At 41.8% G+C, this 17263-nt stretch overlaps 1 protein-coding gene across 3 annotated transcripts in view; it reads left to right on the forward strand.

Annotated features, from left to right (window-relative positions):
• Positions 1–17263, forward strand: part of Slain2 (SLAIN motif family member 2) — a 58739-nt gene that overhangs the window by 9411 nt on the left and 32065 nt on the right. For all 3 annotated transcript variants that reach the window (XM_032917075.1, XM_032917076.1, XM_032917077.1), the window contains exon 2: positions 12674–12822. In XM_032917075.1, coding sequence (XP_032772966.1) covers positions 12674–12822 — 149 coding nt within the window. The remainder of the gene's footprint in view (positions 1–12673; positions 12823–17263) is intronic.

Raw genomic sequence — 17263 nt, forward strand, 5'->3', positions numbered from 1 at the left:
CTGCTTGCTTATAGTAGGTTGCCCAGGCTGATTACAGGCATGAGCTACTACTTCTAGCTGTTAAACACAAATATACAGTTCAGTGACATTGTATATTCATATTTATGTGCAGCCATCAGCAGTGGTCATCTGCAGGCCATTTCTGTATTCCTCAATGGAAACTTTCTAGTTACTAAACAATAATTGCTTCCCTGTCTGACGGTAACCATTCTGCTTTCAGTGTCTGTGCTACTCTAGGCACCTTAAACAAATGGAATTATATCTGTTGTTTGCCACTTGATTATTTTACTTAGCATAAGTTACTCAGGATTCATTTATGTCATAGCATTTCACAGGATTTCCTTCTTTGTTAAGGCTAGGTGATATCTCATTATTGTATTGTATATGTCACTCTTCTTTCATTGATGAAGATATTGCTTTCAGATCATGACAATGGTAGATAGATAATGCTCTGACCGATGGTACAGCTGAGTGTCTGCACTTCCTAATACTCCTCTCTTTGGTGGGTGCTGTGCTTATGTATGTAGGCACGTGTTCAAGTCTATAGGCAAGGATGCATGGAATTGTGTGTGTGCATGCGTGCGTGCGTGCGTGCATGTGCATGCTCCCAAGTTCAATGTGTCAGAAATCTACCTTGATAGCTCTTCTACTTTCTTTGTTGAATTAGTCTGTCAGTCAAACCCAGAGCTCACCCATCAAATGGCTAGTTCTGCCAGTCAGCTTGTTGGGTTGGGATGAAGGGGGTTGAGGAGGGTTAGTCTTGCCAATTAGCTAGGGTGGAGTGAATTGGTCAGGTTGTGGAGGTCTCCTTCAGAGACTGACATTACAGGTGAGCTACAGTGCCTGCCCAGCATTTCCATGGGTTCTGGGAATGGAAGAGTTCTGTTGTGTGTATGACAAACAAATTAACTTCTGAGGAGGCCCTCCTAAGTCGTGATATTGAGCTTGTTCTGGAACTGTCTTTCTGTTGCCCACACTGGTTGTGCTTCTGTGCTTTGATCATTTATATGTTCTTAGGTTGTAGCAGTGAGAGCAAACCCAGTTCTTATTTCCCCTCAGCCACTGGTTCTGATGTAAACTGTTGAGGTAAACAAAGGATCTCTTAGATTTTCTTTTTTCTTTTTTCCGTACAGGTGAAGTTTTTAATGGGTGTCTCAGCACTTAGTGGCTTGTGTCACGGACTGTCATAGCTATGTCCCTTGTACTAAGGTTGGAACATCTTTACATGGGCAGCTTTATTCATACCTGTCTTTGGCCTGTTGGCTTGGAATTAACACCCACAATGCCATTCTTATTTTATATTTATAATTTAATACTGTTGGGAAACTGAAGTGCACACATGTATGTGTATGAGGTCTCTGCAGCTGTTAGAGTAAACCGTATTCATCATTGTGGGGAGGGCTAAGAGCTGCCATCTCCTGGTCTCAGCTAGTGTGCTTGTTATATGAATTGTGCTGATAGAGAAAGAATTGTGCTGGGCAAACGGGGAGACTGTATTTGAAGACGTATCTAAATGAGTTTGTGTTGCATCTCTGCTTACCGTGCTGTCCTAAAATAGATGAGAGGTCAGTGTAACATATGCTCCTGCAGGGGCTTCACTGCTGAGTCAGGCTTAACTGACTGGTTGTTAGCACCCCAAAGACAGGGTTTGGCTTTTTTTCTCCTTACCTTTAAGATAACCCTTAGTGCTGACATGAACCTCCTGAATCCACTATGCAGAGTGCAGATTGGAGATCTAAGAACAATGTGAATCTTCATGCTTTTTGCAGAGATGCCAGGAACTTCTGTATATCACGAAATTGTAGAAAATTGAAATCAGAAGTAGACTAAATGTGTTCTGTGAGCTTCTTCTCATACCCGGTAATAAGCCCAAGACAGCTTCTCTAGTGCTGTAAATACAGAGATGAGCCACTATACCAGGTTACTCCGTCTTACCTTTGTAACTGTTCCGCCCAGGTGAAACTGAACCAGTTACTATAATTCTCTTCTCATACTCAACTCCAACAACTACCATTCTGCTTTCTGACTATAAATTTGATTATGCCATCTAGCTTATGATTATGTTTTGAATCTGTAGTGCCCTACAGTCTCACAGATTTTATACTTGTCCACCAGCTGGAGTCTATTTTGGGGGTCTTAGAGGCTTATGAGGGAAGGCCTAACGGTTAGAGGAGGATTCCTAAGGGTGGCAATAGATGGCTATACTCTTCATGGTTCTGCTCAGTAGCCTGCCACCATGTGTCCAGATGCTCCTGTGTGCTCTGCTGCTGTGGTCTGTCCTGCTATCATGCTTTTCATATTGTGATGTACAATGCACTGAGACCTTCTGAGGCTGAACCAGGACAACTCTCTTCTGTAGACTGTTTGAGAGAAGGAAATGTAGATGGAATCAAGCCACGTTTGCCCTTTTGTTTTGGCTTGTTTTATTTAACGTTATACCTTTAAAGTTTAATCCATTTTATGACCTGTGTATGTCATTCCTTTTATAGTAAGGAAGCTAGACCCAGAGTCTCCTAGCTGATAAATAGGGGGGAATTGGGACTTAGAGCAGGCTGAAAGCCATCTCTAGAAAAAGTAGTTGGCTTTGCTTTGTTTAGTTATAGACGCAGTTTGAGGAAGAAGGGCTGATGATCACATTTGATTTGGATGCCATATCTTAAAAATGGCATAAAGTCGCACAATTTTTGATATAATGTTAAGGATTGCTTTTTTGTTTTGATTTTCCAGACAGTGTTTCTCTGTGTAGCCTTCGCTGTCCTAGAACTTGCTCTGTAAACCAGGCTGGCTTCAAACTCAGAGATCTACTTGCTCTGCCTTCCAGCTGAAGAAGAATTTTTTAGTGGATTTGCTCTTGGGCCTGCAGACTGGGCCTGTGGTGAGAGCGCTGAAGGATTTGTGAAACGTTTAGTGAAGTAGTTACTTGTAAGTGCTCGTAATTCTGTTTTTCTGGTAACAGGACAAACCAACACTGCAGTCTACACAACAGATAGGGAAGTCTGTCTGTAGCAGTGGAAGCTTCTGTTAGTTTTAGGTCTTATCTTGAATATTCCTAGTACGAGCCACTTCCTTCCTACTGAGGGCAGGTAAGAAATGTAAAAATTCTTAAAAGCCTTCATCCTGCATAGTAGATCAGGGTGTTATAAGAAACAGGAGTTCTGAGTAGCTGACACCTTTCACCTGAGCTCATTTACTTTTGCCAGAGCAGCTCCTGAGCAGTCAGGCCTCAGCTTCTGATGTTCGTTTTGCATAACAGTTCCTTTTACTCCTCTTGCCCAAATTTAAGCCTCAGCTGACACTTTCTCTGTTAAGAAACTCTCCTTACCTCCTTACCATTCTTTCTTATACCTCATTGCTGTATGAATGTCGGTTTGGAAGTATGTTTGGCACAGCAGCGTCTTGCTTGTGTGTCTAGGTCATGAGCACTATCATACTCACCTTTCTATTTCTAGATAAAGCACAGCTTCTTGTATGTAATAAATTCAGTTGCATTAAACTAGTTTGAGTTAGTCTGAGTAATAGTTATATTGGGCTAAAATAAGGTAAAGCTGTAGAATGATGAGGCTGACTTCTTACATGACATTATAATAGCAACAGTGAGGGATCCCTCGTGGTGTCTAGGTGAGAGCACTAGGAACTTACGCTCTCGTACCTAAGGACCTCATGAGCCTCTCTGAATCGCGGGTGATACTAATGCGCATGGTTGTCATTGCTCTGCATGTGAATCCCATGTGTGTAGTGCCAGGGGGCCTGGCTATCCTCGGCTATCCTCAAAGGGGTCCACCTTCACCATGTACACCCTCATTAAGACCCTGCCTCCTTGCCACCTTAATAGGAACATCTGTAACTCTACCCGCAAATAATGTGACTTTTTCATGTGGTTTTTAAAAAGAGAGAGTTTGATGATCAAGTAGCAAAATTAACTAGTAAATAGTATTATAAACTGTGTTATTTATGAGGTACCAACTAGGAAAGGCTCAAAAAATGTTGGGCTGGAGACTAGAAGACCATATTAGGGCTGGAGACGTGGCTCAGTAGTAAGAGTGTGTGCTGTTCTTGCAGAGGACTCCACTTTGGCTGGCAACTGCATCTATTCCCGCTCCAAGCAATCGGAATACTGTCTTCTGGCCTCAGCTTATGCACTTAGACAGGCATACCTACATGCACATAAATAAAAATAATAAAAATCTATCTTTCTTAAAGACTGGGTGAGGTGGTATATTTTTAATTTAGCACTCAAGATACAGGCAGATCTTTGTACATAGTGAGTTCTAGACCAGTCATGGTTACATAGTGAACTTCTATCTCAGTAAGTAAAAACCAGTGGAGGGATTAAAATAATAGTCTTCATGAAGTATGAGGAATAATACACAGTAGCACAGTATTATGATATTCGTATGAGACTTGTGAAGATGAAGGAGTGTTCACTTAAATTTAGATTTGCATAATGAGGATGAGTAAACCTAAGTCTGGTTTACTAGAAGGAAAGCTCTCTTACCCTGCCTTCTGGCTACTATTCAAGAGTCGTTTCTGCTCCTCTCCGGATGAGAGTTTACAGAGCATCCACTCATGGTGACTGGAGAAGTCTCTTCTCTGGAAACTAAGAATGGATCAGGATGAGGAATGGGGTTTAATAGGAGCTGTCACAGTAATGAAGAGGTCCTTGCTGTGGATTTGGTATCAATTATTGTTATATTTCAACCATCATGAAATTAGATGGCAGATTGTTGAGTGTTTTTTAAAAGATGGTATTTCTTTATTAGTACTTCAGCAGTAGCTTTAAAAAGAGCCCCTTTTTAGTAATCTTAGAATGTGAATGTGGGTATCCTTGAATTGTGGCTGTCATTTTCCTTCCAATAGGAGGATAGTGGATCTGTTTTGTTTGTCATTAAGAAATTTGTTTGTCCTTGGGTATCCTTGTCTAAGACTGATTTGAAGAGAATTAAAAACAAAATCCATGGACTGGAGAGAGAGTTCAGCTAAAAGCACTTGTTCTTACAGAGGACCTACCTGATTCCCCAAACCCACATGGTGCCTTACAAACACCTGTAATGCCAGTTCTAGGGGATCCAATGCCCTCTTCTGACTCTGTGGCACCAAACACACACATGGTGCACAGAACATGTAGGCAAAATGCTCATATGTAAAATGTCAATTAAGACAATAAAATAAGCAGGGTTTATGTCATTAATCCAGCACTTGGTAGGCACTGGCAGGGGATCTCTGAGTTCAAGGCCAGCCTGGTTTACAGAGTGAGTTCCAGAACAGCCAGGACTGCACAAAGAAATTCTGTCAGATGGAAAGGTATATCTTTCTGTAAGCATCAAAAAGTACAGGGAAAAGCATGAGTATTTGAATAAGATAGAGGAACAGCCTATAAACCCACTTAATTGGAGTGAAGTTTCAGAACTAATGAGAAACACAGTTGAAAATACAGTAAATGTATATCAAACGAAGGTAAATAACTTTTAAAATAAAGCTAAATTACTGGGTTGGAAAACATTATGGGTAGCCTGTGAAACCTAGGGGGCTTTAGGATTTTGGAAATGTTAACAAGTGATCTTGGGTGATAAACCATTGAAAGTCGTAATAGTGGTACATAGTAGGAGTCAAAGGACATATGTCATTTGTTAAAGGTTACAATGTTTCGTCCAGAAACTAACTACCATGACTTCTGCAGGTTAGAGCCCATTTTAGCTACAGAATCCAAGGTTCTCTGGAAGAATCAGTGTATATTACTATAGTTATAAATTTAACTAGTCAATTATGGTCTTCTTGCCATCATCTAACAATCTGAGTGTACATACAAGAGTCAGATAATCCAAAATGTTAAATAATGGGGTTAATTTCAGCAAGGAAAAAGTTGTTATTTTTATATCTGCAGACTTCTATATTCAAAAAGGCTTTGCATTTTAAAAAAGAGTTATATTCAGTGCAAGGGAGATTGCTCAGTCAGTAGAATATATGTCGTGAAATCATGAGGACCTGAATTTTGATCCTCAGGCTGTGGTTGTATGCGTTTGCTATATCTGCACTGGAGAAACAGGGGGATCGTTAGGGCTTCATGACAAGCCAGATTAGCCTACACAGTGAGTTCCAACCCAGGAGAAGCAGCAGCTGCTGCTGCTGCTGCTGCTGCTGCTGCTGCTGCTTCTTCTTCTTCTTCTTCTTCTTCTTCTTCTTCTTCTTCTTCTTCTTCTTCTTCTTCTTCTTCTTCTTCTTCTTCTTCTTCTTCTTCTTCTTCTTCTTCTTTTTAAATGTTTCTTGGTGAATGACATTTAAAGGTAACCTCTTAAACATTTAAAGGATAGGGGGGGAAAGAGGGAGAGGGAGAGAGAGAGAGAGTGTGTTTGTAGCTAGGTAGGTAGATCATCAGTCACTTCTTAAGGGCACCAATTTTGGAAGAAACTATTTATCCTAAAGGCAGAAGGAAACTGGCACAGAAGTTTTAGCAGAGGAATGAACTATTATTTAGTCAGGTTTTTTTTTTTTAAAAGCTTGTTGGCAAAGGGAGCCATCAACATTTTTCTTGTTGGTTGGTGTATCTGTCCATTTAACACAAGAAAAAACTGAAAAGCTAGGTGAAACCTTGTGAAATCAGGTAAACACACTGCAGAAAATGGAAGAGAACTAATATCGGTGTCTAGAAATGTTGATGAGACCATTGGAGTACATATTCCACTTCAAAGCAGGATTGCCAGGGCAGTGATTGGAAACGGAACAAGACTACAAGGCTCATTCTGTAACCAGACAAGGCCTCGATCACCAGAGACCAGAAAGACTTTATCCAGTAACTGATGGGAACAGATGCAGAGTCCCACAGCAGAACATTAAGTTGAGCTGGGGACATGCTGCAGAGGATGCTGAGGAAGGATTGGAGGAACCAGAGGGGGGTCAGGGATACATCAGGAGAACTCAGTCCACAGAATGAACTGACTGGACTCCAGCGGGCTCACAGGTCTGGGAGTCTGCATTGGTCAAACGTAGGGCCTCTGCGCTGTTATGGCAGAGTAGCTTGGTGTTCTTTCAGGAATCCCAACAATGGGAGTGGGAGGCTGTGTCTGACCCTTTTCCTACTGCCGGGTTGCCTTGGCCAGCCCCATGTGATGTATGTGCCTGGTCTGTGGTGGCTTGTTTCCCAAATAATAACAAGTGTTTGATTGATGTGTCTGGGAGGCCTGCTCTTCTCTAAGGGGGCCTGGAGGAGAGGGGAGGTGACAGAGAGAGATAATGGGGGAGGGGAGGGAGAGAAAACTGCATGTAATGTATGAGAGAAGAATAAAAAGAAAGAAGTAGATGTTGAGCAAATTTCAAACCATGGCTGTGATGCAGGTAGAAATGGAGTAGATTTGGTCAAACTTAGCATAAGTGGCTCAGATGGCAAATGAGCTGAGGATGTACTTCTGGGTGGTCAGGTGAGCTTGGGATACCAATACCAATGTGTGGACGGTCAGCCAGCCTAAACTAGTGTCGGAGTACTGAGGACAAGTGACTGTCAGTGTACTCAGTTCCTGACATCTTATCTCTGCCTTTGTTCATGTTGCACAAGCTGCATGCACTCTGCCTGCAAACTCAACACAGTGAAAACACTGAGATTTTTGTGACTTACAACACCATTCCTTAGTTCTTAACTATAAATTTTACATGACAACCTCTGTCAAAATATCCATATGTTGGACATGCCTCAGAGTTTTCATAGCTAAGATACAATGAAGTTCTTATGCTTAAAAATAGGTATATATTTGATAAGTAGAACTTCTGCTTTAAAATAGAAATTCTGTGAATTTCTTAAAACACAACCTTTAAACTGGTTCTACTACTATGTAAAATTCTGTTCAAGAAAAAAAAAATCCCTCGCCTTATAAGCCCACAAACTATATTTTTGAATACCAGTCATGTTAAAATATAGTTTGTGGGGCTGGAGAGATGGCTCAGTGGTTAAGAGCACTGTCTGCTCTTCCAGAGGTCCTGAGTTCAATCCCCAGCAACAACACGGTAGTTCGTAACTATCTATAATGTGATCTCTTGTAGGTGTACATGCAGATAGAACACTCACATACATAAAATAAGTACATTTTAAAATTCAGTTATGCAGGTGGTCATGTGATAAAATAATTTAGGAAATATGGAAAGGTGAATACTACTAATTTGGAAACTGCTCAAAAGTAAATTTCTAACTTACAGTTATGTACCTGTCAATGTATTTTTTTATTATGTTTCAACTGAATTTTGTACAATTCAAATCTAAATTTATAAAAGAAAGAAAGAAAACAAAAAGACTATAAGGCTCTCCATGTATATCAGTGGTTTTCAACCTTCCTAATGCTATGACCCTTATGCTATGACAGTTCCTCATGTTAAGGTGACTCAAAATATAAAATTATTTTCTTGCTACTTCATAACTAATTTTGCTACTATTGAGAATTGTGAATAAGTATTTGTTTTCTGATGGTCTTAGGTGACCCCCGTGACAGGGTTCTTCAGTTCAACAGCCCCCCTCCCCAAGGGGTTGCAACCCACAGATTGAGAACCATTGATGTAGACTACAATGGCAGTGTTTTAATCTACACAGCAGGGATCCTAAATGCTTGTTCAGCATCAGCATTGATAATAAAACAACTAGAGAGATCTGAAGAAAGTCGGCCACCCCTACCTTGGAAAAGGGTCTGTGGCCATCACCCACTGCAACCAGCTAACTCTTAACTTAAATACAGTGCTGTGAAATACTTAAATTACTAATACTATAAAGCAAATGGACTGAGGAGTGTTGATCCATCATTGTCTGGCAGGAGGAATCAAAGATAATAAAATCAAAGATGTAGAGAACACTCAGAGGATGGGCTGTTCAACAACGGGAAGATATTTGAAAGGCAAGAGTGGAGCCTCTGACCTTTAATCAAGCCCAGCACTTGGGAGGCAGAGGAAGAGGCAGAGGCAGGTGGATCTCTGTGAAGCCAGCCAAAGCTACACAGTGAAACCCTGTCAAAGCAAACAAAAAGGCAAGGACAAATTCAGAAGCCCTCATCGACTACTGTTTCCTTCCCTGCCTGGTTAAGTTGGCCAGGATGATGGCAGTGGAAACCCGAGTTTTGCTATCTGTAAGAGGTAACAGTGGTTGGCCTCTGACAGAAGTGCGTCATCATCGCACAGCCCCATCTCTCTTCTGTTTGTGTTTTGTCTTCTGCTCAGTGACCTAGAACTTGCCAAATAGACTAGGGTGCCTATGCAGTGAGCCCCAAGGATTCACCTGCCCTACTTCAGCAGAATGGAAGCACTGGCTCACACACCTCCGTATGAAGAGTGTGGAGGAGCAGCTCCCCAGGGCTCCATGTACCTAGGGAGCAGGGAGAGGCTCTGAAGTAACACGTCTGCTCCTGGGAGCCTTGTTTCTGTGAGTGAGGCTCAGCTCATTGGACCTCTGTGACTTCACTTTAATAGGACAATGAGGTGTCTTGGCTAAGGTTTCTATTGCTGTGAGAAAACGCCATGACCAAAATCAACATGGGTGGGAAAGGGTTTACTTCATCCTATAATATGTAGCCCATCAATCAAGGAGGTCAGGGCAGGAACTCAAGGCAGGAACCGATACAGAGGCTGTGGAGGAGTGCCGCTTACTGTTGCCTAGCCAATTTTTTAAAAATTTAGTTCCATCAGGACTATGGGCCTGGTGTTGACTCTCTCCATAGTGGGCTGGGCCCTTCATATCACTCACTAAGAGAATGCCCACACAGGCTTGCCTTCAGGCCAGTCTGGTGGGGACATTTTCTTTTGAAAGTATAATTAAATGTTTTTAGTAGACCAAAGTTATTAGGTTTAAGAAGTCCACATGCTTTTAAGAAATGAGAAATAGGGTTGGGGATTTAGCTCAGTGCACAAGGCCCTGGGTTCAGTCCTCAGCTCGAAAAAAAAAAAAAAACATTAAAAAAATAAAATATATATTTGTACAAGTGCAAATAAAATATGTATTTGTCTTCAGATAGGGCATCGGATCTCTTTACAGATGGTTGTGCCACCATGTGGTTGCTGGGAATTGAACTCATGACCTCTGGAAGAGCAGTCGGGTGCTCTTAACCGCTGAGCCATCTCTCCAGCCCGGTACAAGTGCTTTTATTAGGATTTATTTTCTCTTGTTTTTTCTCTCTTTTTTGTTGTACTGGTGGTGGTTGTTGAGACGAGGTCTCACTGTGTAGCTCTGGCTGACCTGGAACTTATTTCATAGAACAGATTGGATTTGAACTTACAGAGATCTGTTTGCTTCTGCCTTCCAAGTGATGGAATTAGAATAAACGTGTGCCATCATGTCCTGATTTTTTTCTGTTAACTTTTTCTTAACTTTGTCTTTCTAGGAGTAGATCCACATATATGAGACACCCCAGCCTGTTTATCCTCTGGGAGGTTTACAGGTACTTTGAAAAATCAATGAAAAGTACCCTAGCCAAGGAATAATATTGTATCAGTGTCCTGTAGGCTTCCATTTCAAGCCTTGGAGTGGTGTGCGGGAGTGGGAATAAGAGACTGGGTGATAGGCAGTGGGTGTGTCTCTCTGGTCTTGGAAAAGGTGCTCTGTTAACTCTCTCTGCTCATGGAGGAAGGATCAGTCACTCCCCATAGGAAAGCAAGGAAAGGCAGTTGGCTTCTAAGCGGAGGAGGGCTAGTGACACTGAGACAGGCAGGAAACGGAGAGACCCTGTTCTTGGGATACATAGTGCCATTCTAGAAACAGGAAGTTGTGGGCGTAGATTAGTAGTGAGCAGGGTGCTCATTCTTTCATTCAGTTGGGCTTTAATTGCCGGTTTGGTTCATTTAACTTATAGTAGCTGCGTATTTGAATGTAACTAAACACCTTTCAACTTTTTAAAATATTTTAAAAGTAAAATATAATTTATAATACCATAAAGTTTACCCATGCTTATATAGCTTATCTACCATAAAATTCTGAGAATTAATTGTACAGTTCAGTGAATTTAGCGTGCTTAGAACCATGAAACCATTGCCAGGACTGAGTACCACCTAAAGGAAAGGAACCCAGCACCCACTTTTAACCCTGACACGCACTGCCCTTTGTCTTTCCTTAGGCACCTTCTGTTGATGGGAATGGATAGTACAACATGTCAGCATGATGGGTGTGTTTGACTTCTTTTACTGAGAATGTTTTTCTATAGAATAAAAAACCCCTCCTATTTGTGTTCCTTGAATTTTTTTTATCATGAGTTCTATAGCCAACAACAGACAAATTATATTACCAAGATCAAATTGTCATGTGAGATGTGTGGGTGAGTTATATGAAACCAGTAAAGTTACCTATTAGAAGTGGTGAAATAGAGCTGGAGAGGGTAGTTATGGGCACTTGTTGCTCCTGCTGAGAATGCATGTTTGACTCCCAGAACCCCCATGACATCTCATAACTGTCTGTATCTGATCCCTTTTCTGGCCTCTGAGAACACCAGACATGCATATACACACGTGCAGGCTGTGGTGGTTTGAGTATACTGGGTCCAGGGAGTGGCACTATTAGAAATGCCTTGTTCAAGTAGGTGTGGTCTCTTGGGAGGAAATGTGTCATTGTGGGGTGGGCAGTGAGAAACACGTGGGATCCAGTCTTCTAGTGACCTTCAGATGAAGGTGTAGAACTCTCAGCTCCTGTAACATGCCTGCCTGGGCACTACCCTTCCTCGATGATAATGGACTGAACCTCTGAACCTGTAAGCTACCCCCAATTAAATCTCCTTATAAGAGTTACCTTGGTCATGGTGTCTTTTCACAGCAGTAAAACCCTGATCAATATACAGGCAAATACTCATACCTTGCCTAAAAAAAGTGTGGAATGTCATTTAAAAAAAAAGTTGCGTAAATGATACTCATCTACAGAGGTTGAACTAACAGAGTCAATATGCATTAGTCATCATAATTTTTAAAGCAGAGATGCCAGTATGGAGATTGTTACAGACACTTGAGTATTTAAGTTGGAAAGAAAATGAACCCACAACTTTTTTTAAATTGTTATGTTTGTACTATAAGAGTTATTTACCCTATACAGTCTTGATTTGTCGAAGCTAAATGGTAGTGCCAGATAGAAACTACAGATAGAGAAAAAGAGAGAAGGAATGAAAATTTTATGTTGCTCTTGAAAGTAGTTTGTTTAATTGTTAAAAAAAAAAAAAAGTCCTATTGTAGAAAAATGTTTATTTGACTATTTTACCAGAACGCCACTTTATACTGTTGGCTTAATTTGCTTAAAGTAAAAGGTGAGAGTGGTGGCTTCTGGCACAGTCAGTCTGAGTTAACCAAGTATCCACGTGAGATGGTTATTAGCCACCAGCACACCTGACTAATCGAGGAGGAACTCCAGTGTAGAAATTCAAGTGTATCTCCCACCTCTTCTCACCTTTGCCTTCTTGGTGCCTCTTCAGGAGCTTCTCAGCAGCCGTGCCTTCCCTTTGGAACCCAAAGTAGTCTCTGTGTGCTTTGATTTGAATGCTGGTCTTCTCAGACATACCAAACCTTTGGGTTCAGTTTGTGGTTGAGATTTGGGGCTTATCATTTTCTTGCACAGTGAGTAGTTATGGCTAAGCGTACCCATCATTTACTGTCTTCTCCTTAAACCGACACAGAAAGACCCTACTTTATAGTCCTGTGCTCAGTAACGAATGTGCCCTTTGTGTTTGTTTTCTTCTAGGTTGTACTCATCACCAAAGAAAAAACTCACACCAATGCAGAAATCTGTTAGTCCATTAGTTTGGTGCAGGCAAGTTTTGGATTATCCAAGCCCTGATGTGGAGTGTGCTAAAAAGTCCCTTATCCACAAACTTGATCAAACTATGTCAGGTATGTCTATAGCTTTAATTGTGAACTCATCATTGTTTTTCGCTTGAAAGCATATAAGTTGAATGTGCATATTTAAGTGGGCAGTTCTTGCTTGTTAGCCTTTCTGAATCTCACTGTATGTCATCATGAAGGCTACATTCATGTGATAGCAGTTTTTTAAAATCCTGGTCTCTCTTTAGTGGATTATACCTGAGATTATGAGTTTTAATTTTACTAATAATGACCTGAAACTTCCTAAAATGAAAAATGTTTGTCTCATGTCATCAAACTTATCCTACATTTGGTAAGTGAATGTGCTGGAAACACACATGAGGAGCAAGAGCTACCAGGGCCTGACTGAAGAACCTACCTGTTCCTGTCTTCGTGTTGTGGGCTCCATGAGCAGGGCTCAGGCGCTCACAGAGTGAGGAGACGGTAACGGATGTAAGAGTGTAGCTGGGCTTCCAGCTCACAGACGATGCCTCTCAACTCACTTTTCTTCCTTCTCAGAGCTTGCTTTCTTTTCTGTTTTTGTAGTTGACATTTTAAATTGCTTTACTGCTCTTTTGTTCAAGATCATTCACGAAGCTTACAGAACGTGTTCATGGTTGTTTGTGCCATTTACTGTGACACGCCAGTGTCAATCACTGTTCATGAAATTATGAAGCATGAGTAATTCTGAGTAGGCTTTTTTATGTATGTGTATCTATGTAGTGGTGTTCATGAGAGTTTATGCACATACCTGTGTTGGTACAAGTACATGTATGTATGTTATGTGTGTATGTGCATGTGGAAGCCAAAGGTTGACATTGGGTGTTTGCTTCGATTGCATTTCTATCGCTGTGGTAGAATACTATGAGCAAAAGCAACTTGGGGAGGAGGGTGTTTATTTCAGTTTATAGTCAACCCATCCATCACTGAGGGAAGACAGGGCCGTAACATGGAGGCAGGAGTGGATACAAAGGCCATGAAGGAATACTGGGTGCTGGCTTGCTCAGCCTTCTTCCTTACAGTACCTAGGAGAACCAGCCTAGGGGTAGCATCCTCCACAGTGAGCTAGTGCTGCCTTCTGCATCAATCATCAATCAAGATAATCTGATTTTTTGGTGGGGCAATTACTCAGTAGAGATTTTCTAATTCCAAATGACTCTAGCCTGTGTCAAGTTGACTAGCAAGTACATGTATCTTTCTCTGTTGCTTCCGACCTTGTATTTTTGAGATGGTTTTCTCACTGAAACTCGGAACTCACTGATACAGCTAGATTGGCTGACAATGGAGCTCTGTGGTGGTTTGAATATGCTTGGCCCTGGGAGTGGTATTATTAGGAGGTGTGGCCTTGTTGGAGGAAATATGTCACTGTGTAGGTGGGCTTTGAAGGGTCTTAGTGCTCAGGTTCTGCCCAGTGTGGAAGAGAGCCTCTTCCTGCTGCCTTTGGATCAAGACGCAGACCTCTCAGCTCCTTCCCCAGCACCATGTCTGCCTGCACTCTGCCGTGCTTCCTGCCGTGATGATAAGGGACTGAACCTCTGACCCTGTAAGCCAGCCTCAATTAAATGTTGTTCTTATAAGAGTTGCCTTAGTCATGGTGTCTCTTCACAGCAATAAAACCCAAGCTAGGACAGAAGTTGTTACTAGAAGTGGGGTATTGCTGTGATAGGCCTGACCATGCTTTTGTTTGGAGGAATGTGGATTTGGGGATTTTGAAAGCAATAGAATGCTTTAAGTAGAGCTTAATGGGCCATATTAGTAGAGGCATGGAAGACAGTGTAAATGAGGGTGTTTAGAACTGTGGGGCTCAAAGAAGTTTCAGCGGAAAAGAATTTTAGTATGTGGCCTACAGACTGTTCTTGTGATATTTTGGTGAAGAATGTAGGTAGCTACTTTTTTGCCCTTGTCGGAAGAGTCTGCCTGAGGCTGAAGTGAAGAGATTTAGATTAATTGCATTGACAAAGGAGTCTCCAAAAAGCCTAGTTTAGACTCTGCCCTCTGACTCACTGTTATGAAGATGTTTTCTGATCAGGAGTAGCAACCTGAGAAAGAAAAAATACAAAAGCTGTAGTTCAAAGAGTGAAGGGGGCACCAGGAAGTGAAATGGAGCTAAATTCTGTATTCAGTGATATTAAATGGACTTAAAGGAATGGTGACCTTGGGGCAAGATCTCACCCAGCTAAACTTACTGTTTATTTGTTTGCAGTTGAACAAAGGATAGATATTTCATGTTAGGTGTTATTATGGCCTGGTTATTGTTTTTATTTGGACATAAAGAGATATGATTGTGCGTTAGAGTGACAAGGGATGGATTGCGATGGCTATTCTTGGTTGTCAACTTGATTATATCTGGAATGAACTACAATCTGAAATGGAGGGCACACCTATGATCCCTATCTTGAGGCCGGAAGCCATAGGCTTTTGATCCTGATCTTGATGTGGAATGGCATACTTTTAATACAAATCTTGAGGCATACTGACCATGAAAAACTTAGTTCCAGGCATGGTGATACATGCCTTTGATCTCAGTAGACCGAGACAAGTAGATCTCTGTGTACAGGGCCAGCCTGGTACAGAGCAAGTTTTAGGTAAAGAAAAGCTTAGGTTCAGGTGTGGCAGTATACATTGTTAATCCTAGAACTCAGGAGACAGAGGCATGCAGATCTCTGAGTTCAGTTCCAGGATGGCTAAGCTTAGGCAGTGAAGGAAACCATTGGAAAACAGAAAGCTGGTGATAATGTAATCGAACAAATGGACATGTCCCATCCCCACCAAGCTGCAGAACTTGGCAGCTTTGGCCATATGGCTCTGACATAGGGTCAAGAGTAGAAAGGGTTACTGGGACAATTGATGGTGATTAGCTGAAACTAAAAAATTAATGGTGATTGAAGAAGAGACTAGTACTATTGAGGTGAAATCCTCTGGGAAGTCTGTTCTGAGATAACCTTGATAAGCATGTACCTCAGGCTGTATCTGGACGTGATAATGTGTAAGAGTCACCCAGGTGGTACTGGTTTTGAAGGCCATGGAGAGAACAGCTGAGGCTTGGCACCATGAGAGGCCAGGAAAGGCCATTGGTGAAGGTGCAGCCTCAATTGGCAATTGGTGGCCCAGGACAGAAGGGGTCATGCAAAGAAGTTGAGGCTTGGCAACATGAAGAAAGCCTATGAGCCTATTGGTGAAGCCTGTTGGTTGCAGGGGAAGACATATTGGAGCTGCCAGTACAATAGGATGACCAACAAGAACAGCAGCAGCAGTGGAACCCAGTCAACTAGAGCCTAGAGTGTTACAGAGGGCAGAGCTGGAGAAGTGACCCAAGCCCTTGGAGGAGCCCAAAAGATCATGTGTAGATCTCAGATATTGGAACAAGAAGCTGTAAAGTTGGCATTGCCTTGGAGACCCAAAGATGTTAGAGGTGCCAGAGATAAAGGATACCGACCGAGGGAAGTTGCTAACAGGGAGCGGAACCAGCCCAAGAGAAAGAGGTGCATTGTGGTCATCAGTCCTGAGAGGAGCTGGACATCAGACATGGGAATGCAGAGTCTGCCCAGCTGGTTTTTGGTCTTGCTTTGGTCCAGTATTTCTTCACTATGACATCTGGAATGGTAATATATATCCTATGCCATGATATATTGGTAGTAGGTGATCTGCTTTTCGATTTTGATTTTATATAGGATTACAGTTAAGAGACTGTGTAAATCTCAGAAGAGACTTTGAACTTTAAGGTTGTCGAGACTGTGATAGACTCTGGGACTTTTGAAGTTGGATTAGCTGTATTTTGCATATGTGATAGCCCCATAGACTCCTGTGTTTGAAAAAGCCTATTCCTCCTGCTCCAGCATTGCATTTGCAAATGTGTGCTGCTGCGCTTAGACTTTTACATGAGTGCTGGGGATCGGAACTCAGGCCTTCATGCCTGTAGACACTTAAAAATTAAAGAAATAATTTATGTGTTTGAGTATTTCTTATGTATATATGTTTGTGCATGCATGTGTAGGGCCCACAGAAGTCAGAAAAGGGTGTCAGAACCTCTGACCTAAGTTATAAATGGTTATGAGTCACCATGTGGGTACTGGGACCTGAACCTGGGTTCTCTGCAAGAGCAGCAAGTGTTCTTAACCACTGAGCCGTCCCTGCAGCATGTAACTCACTTGCTTTTAGTCTTAACCACCCAGCCGTCCATCCCGGCAGCATGTAACTCACTTGCTTTTAGACTCTGCGTTTGCTGTACAGCTGGGTGCTTACATTTTTCCGCTTTGGGTTTATTATAAACATGTGGGTTCTTTGGTTAGAGTTTAAGCTGCAAGTGAATGAGAAAGCAGAGGAAAGACTGAGTTAAGCTGGCTTGCTAGAGGTAATAGTTATGTGCAGATAACTCACAGGAAGTAATTACAGAGCTGCTGACTCTGAGTCTTTTCATCTCTGTAAAAAGCCTCTTTGAAAAAACAAAGTCTTTATATGAGTTTCAAAAAGA

Source organism: Rattus rattus, chromosome 11 (assembly GCF_011064425.1).
Source record: "Rattus rattus isolate New Zealand chromosome 11, Rrattus_CSIRO_v1, whole genome shotgun sequence".
NCBI lineage: Eukaryota > Metazoa > Chordata > Mammalia > Rodentia > Muridae > Rattus > Rattus rattus.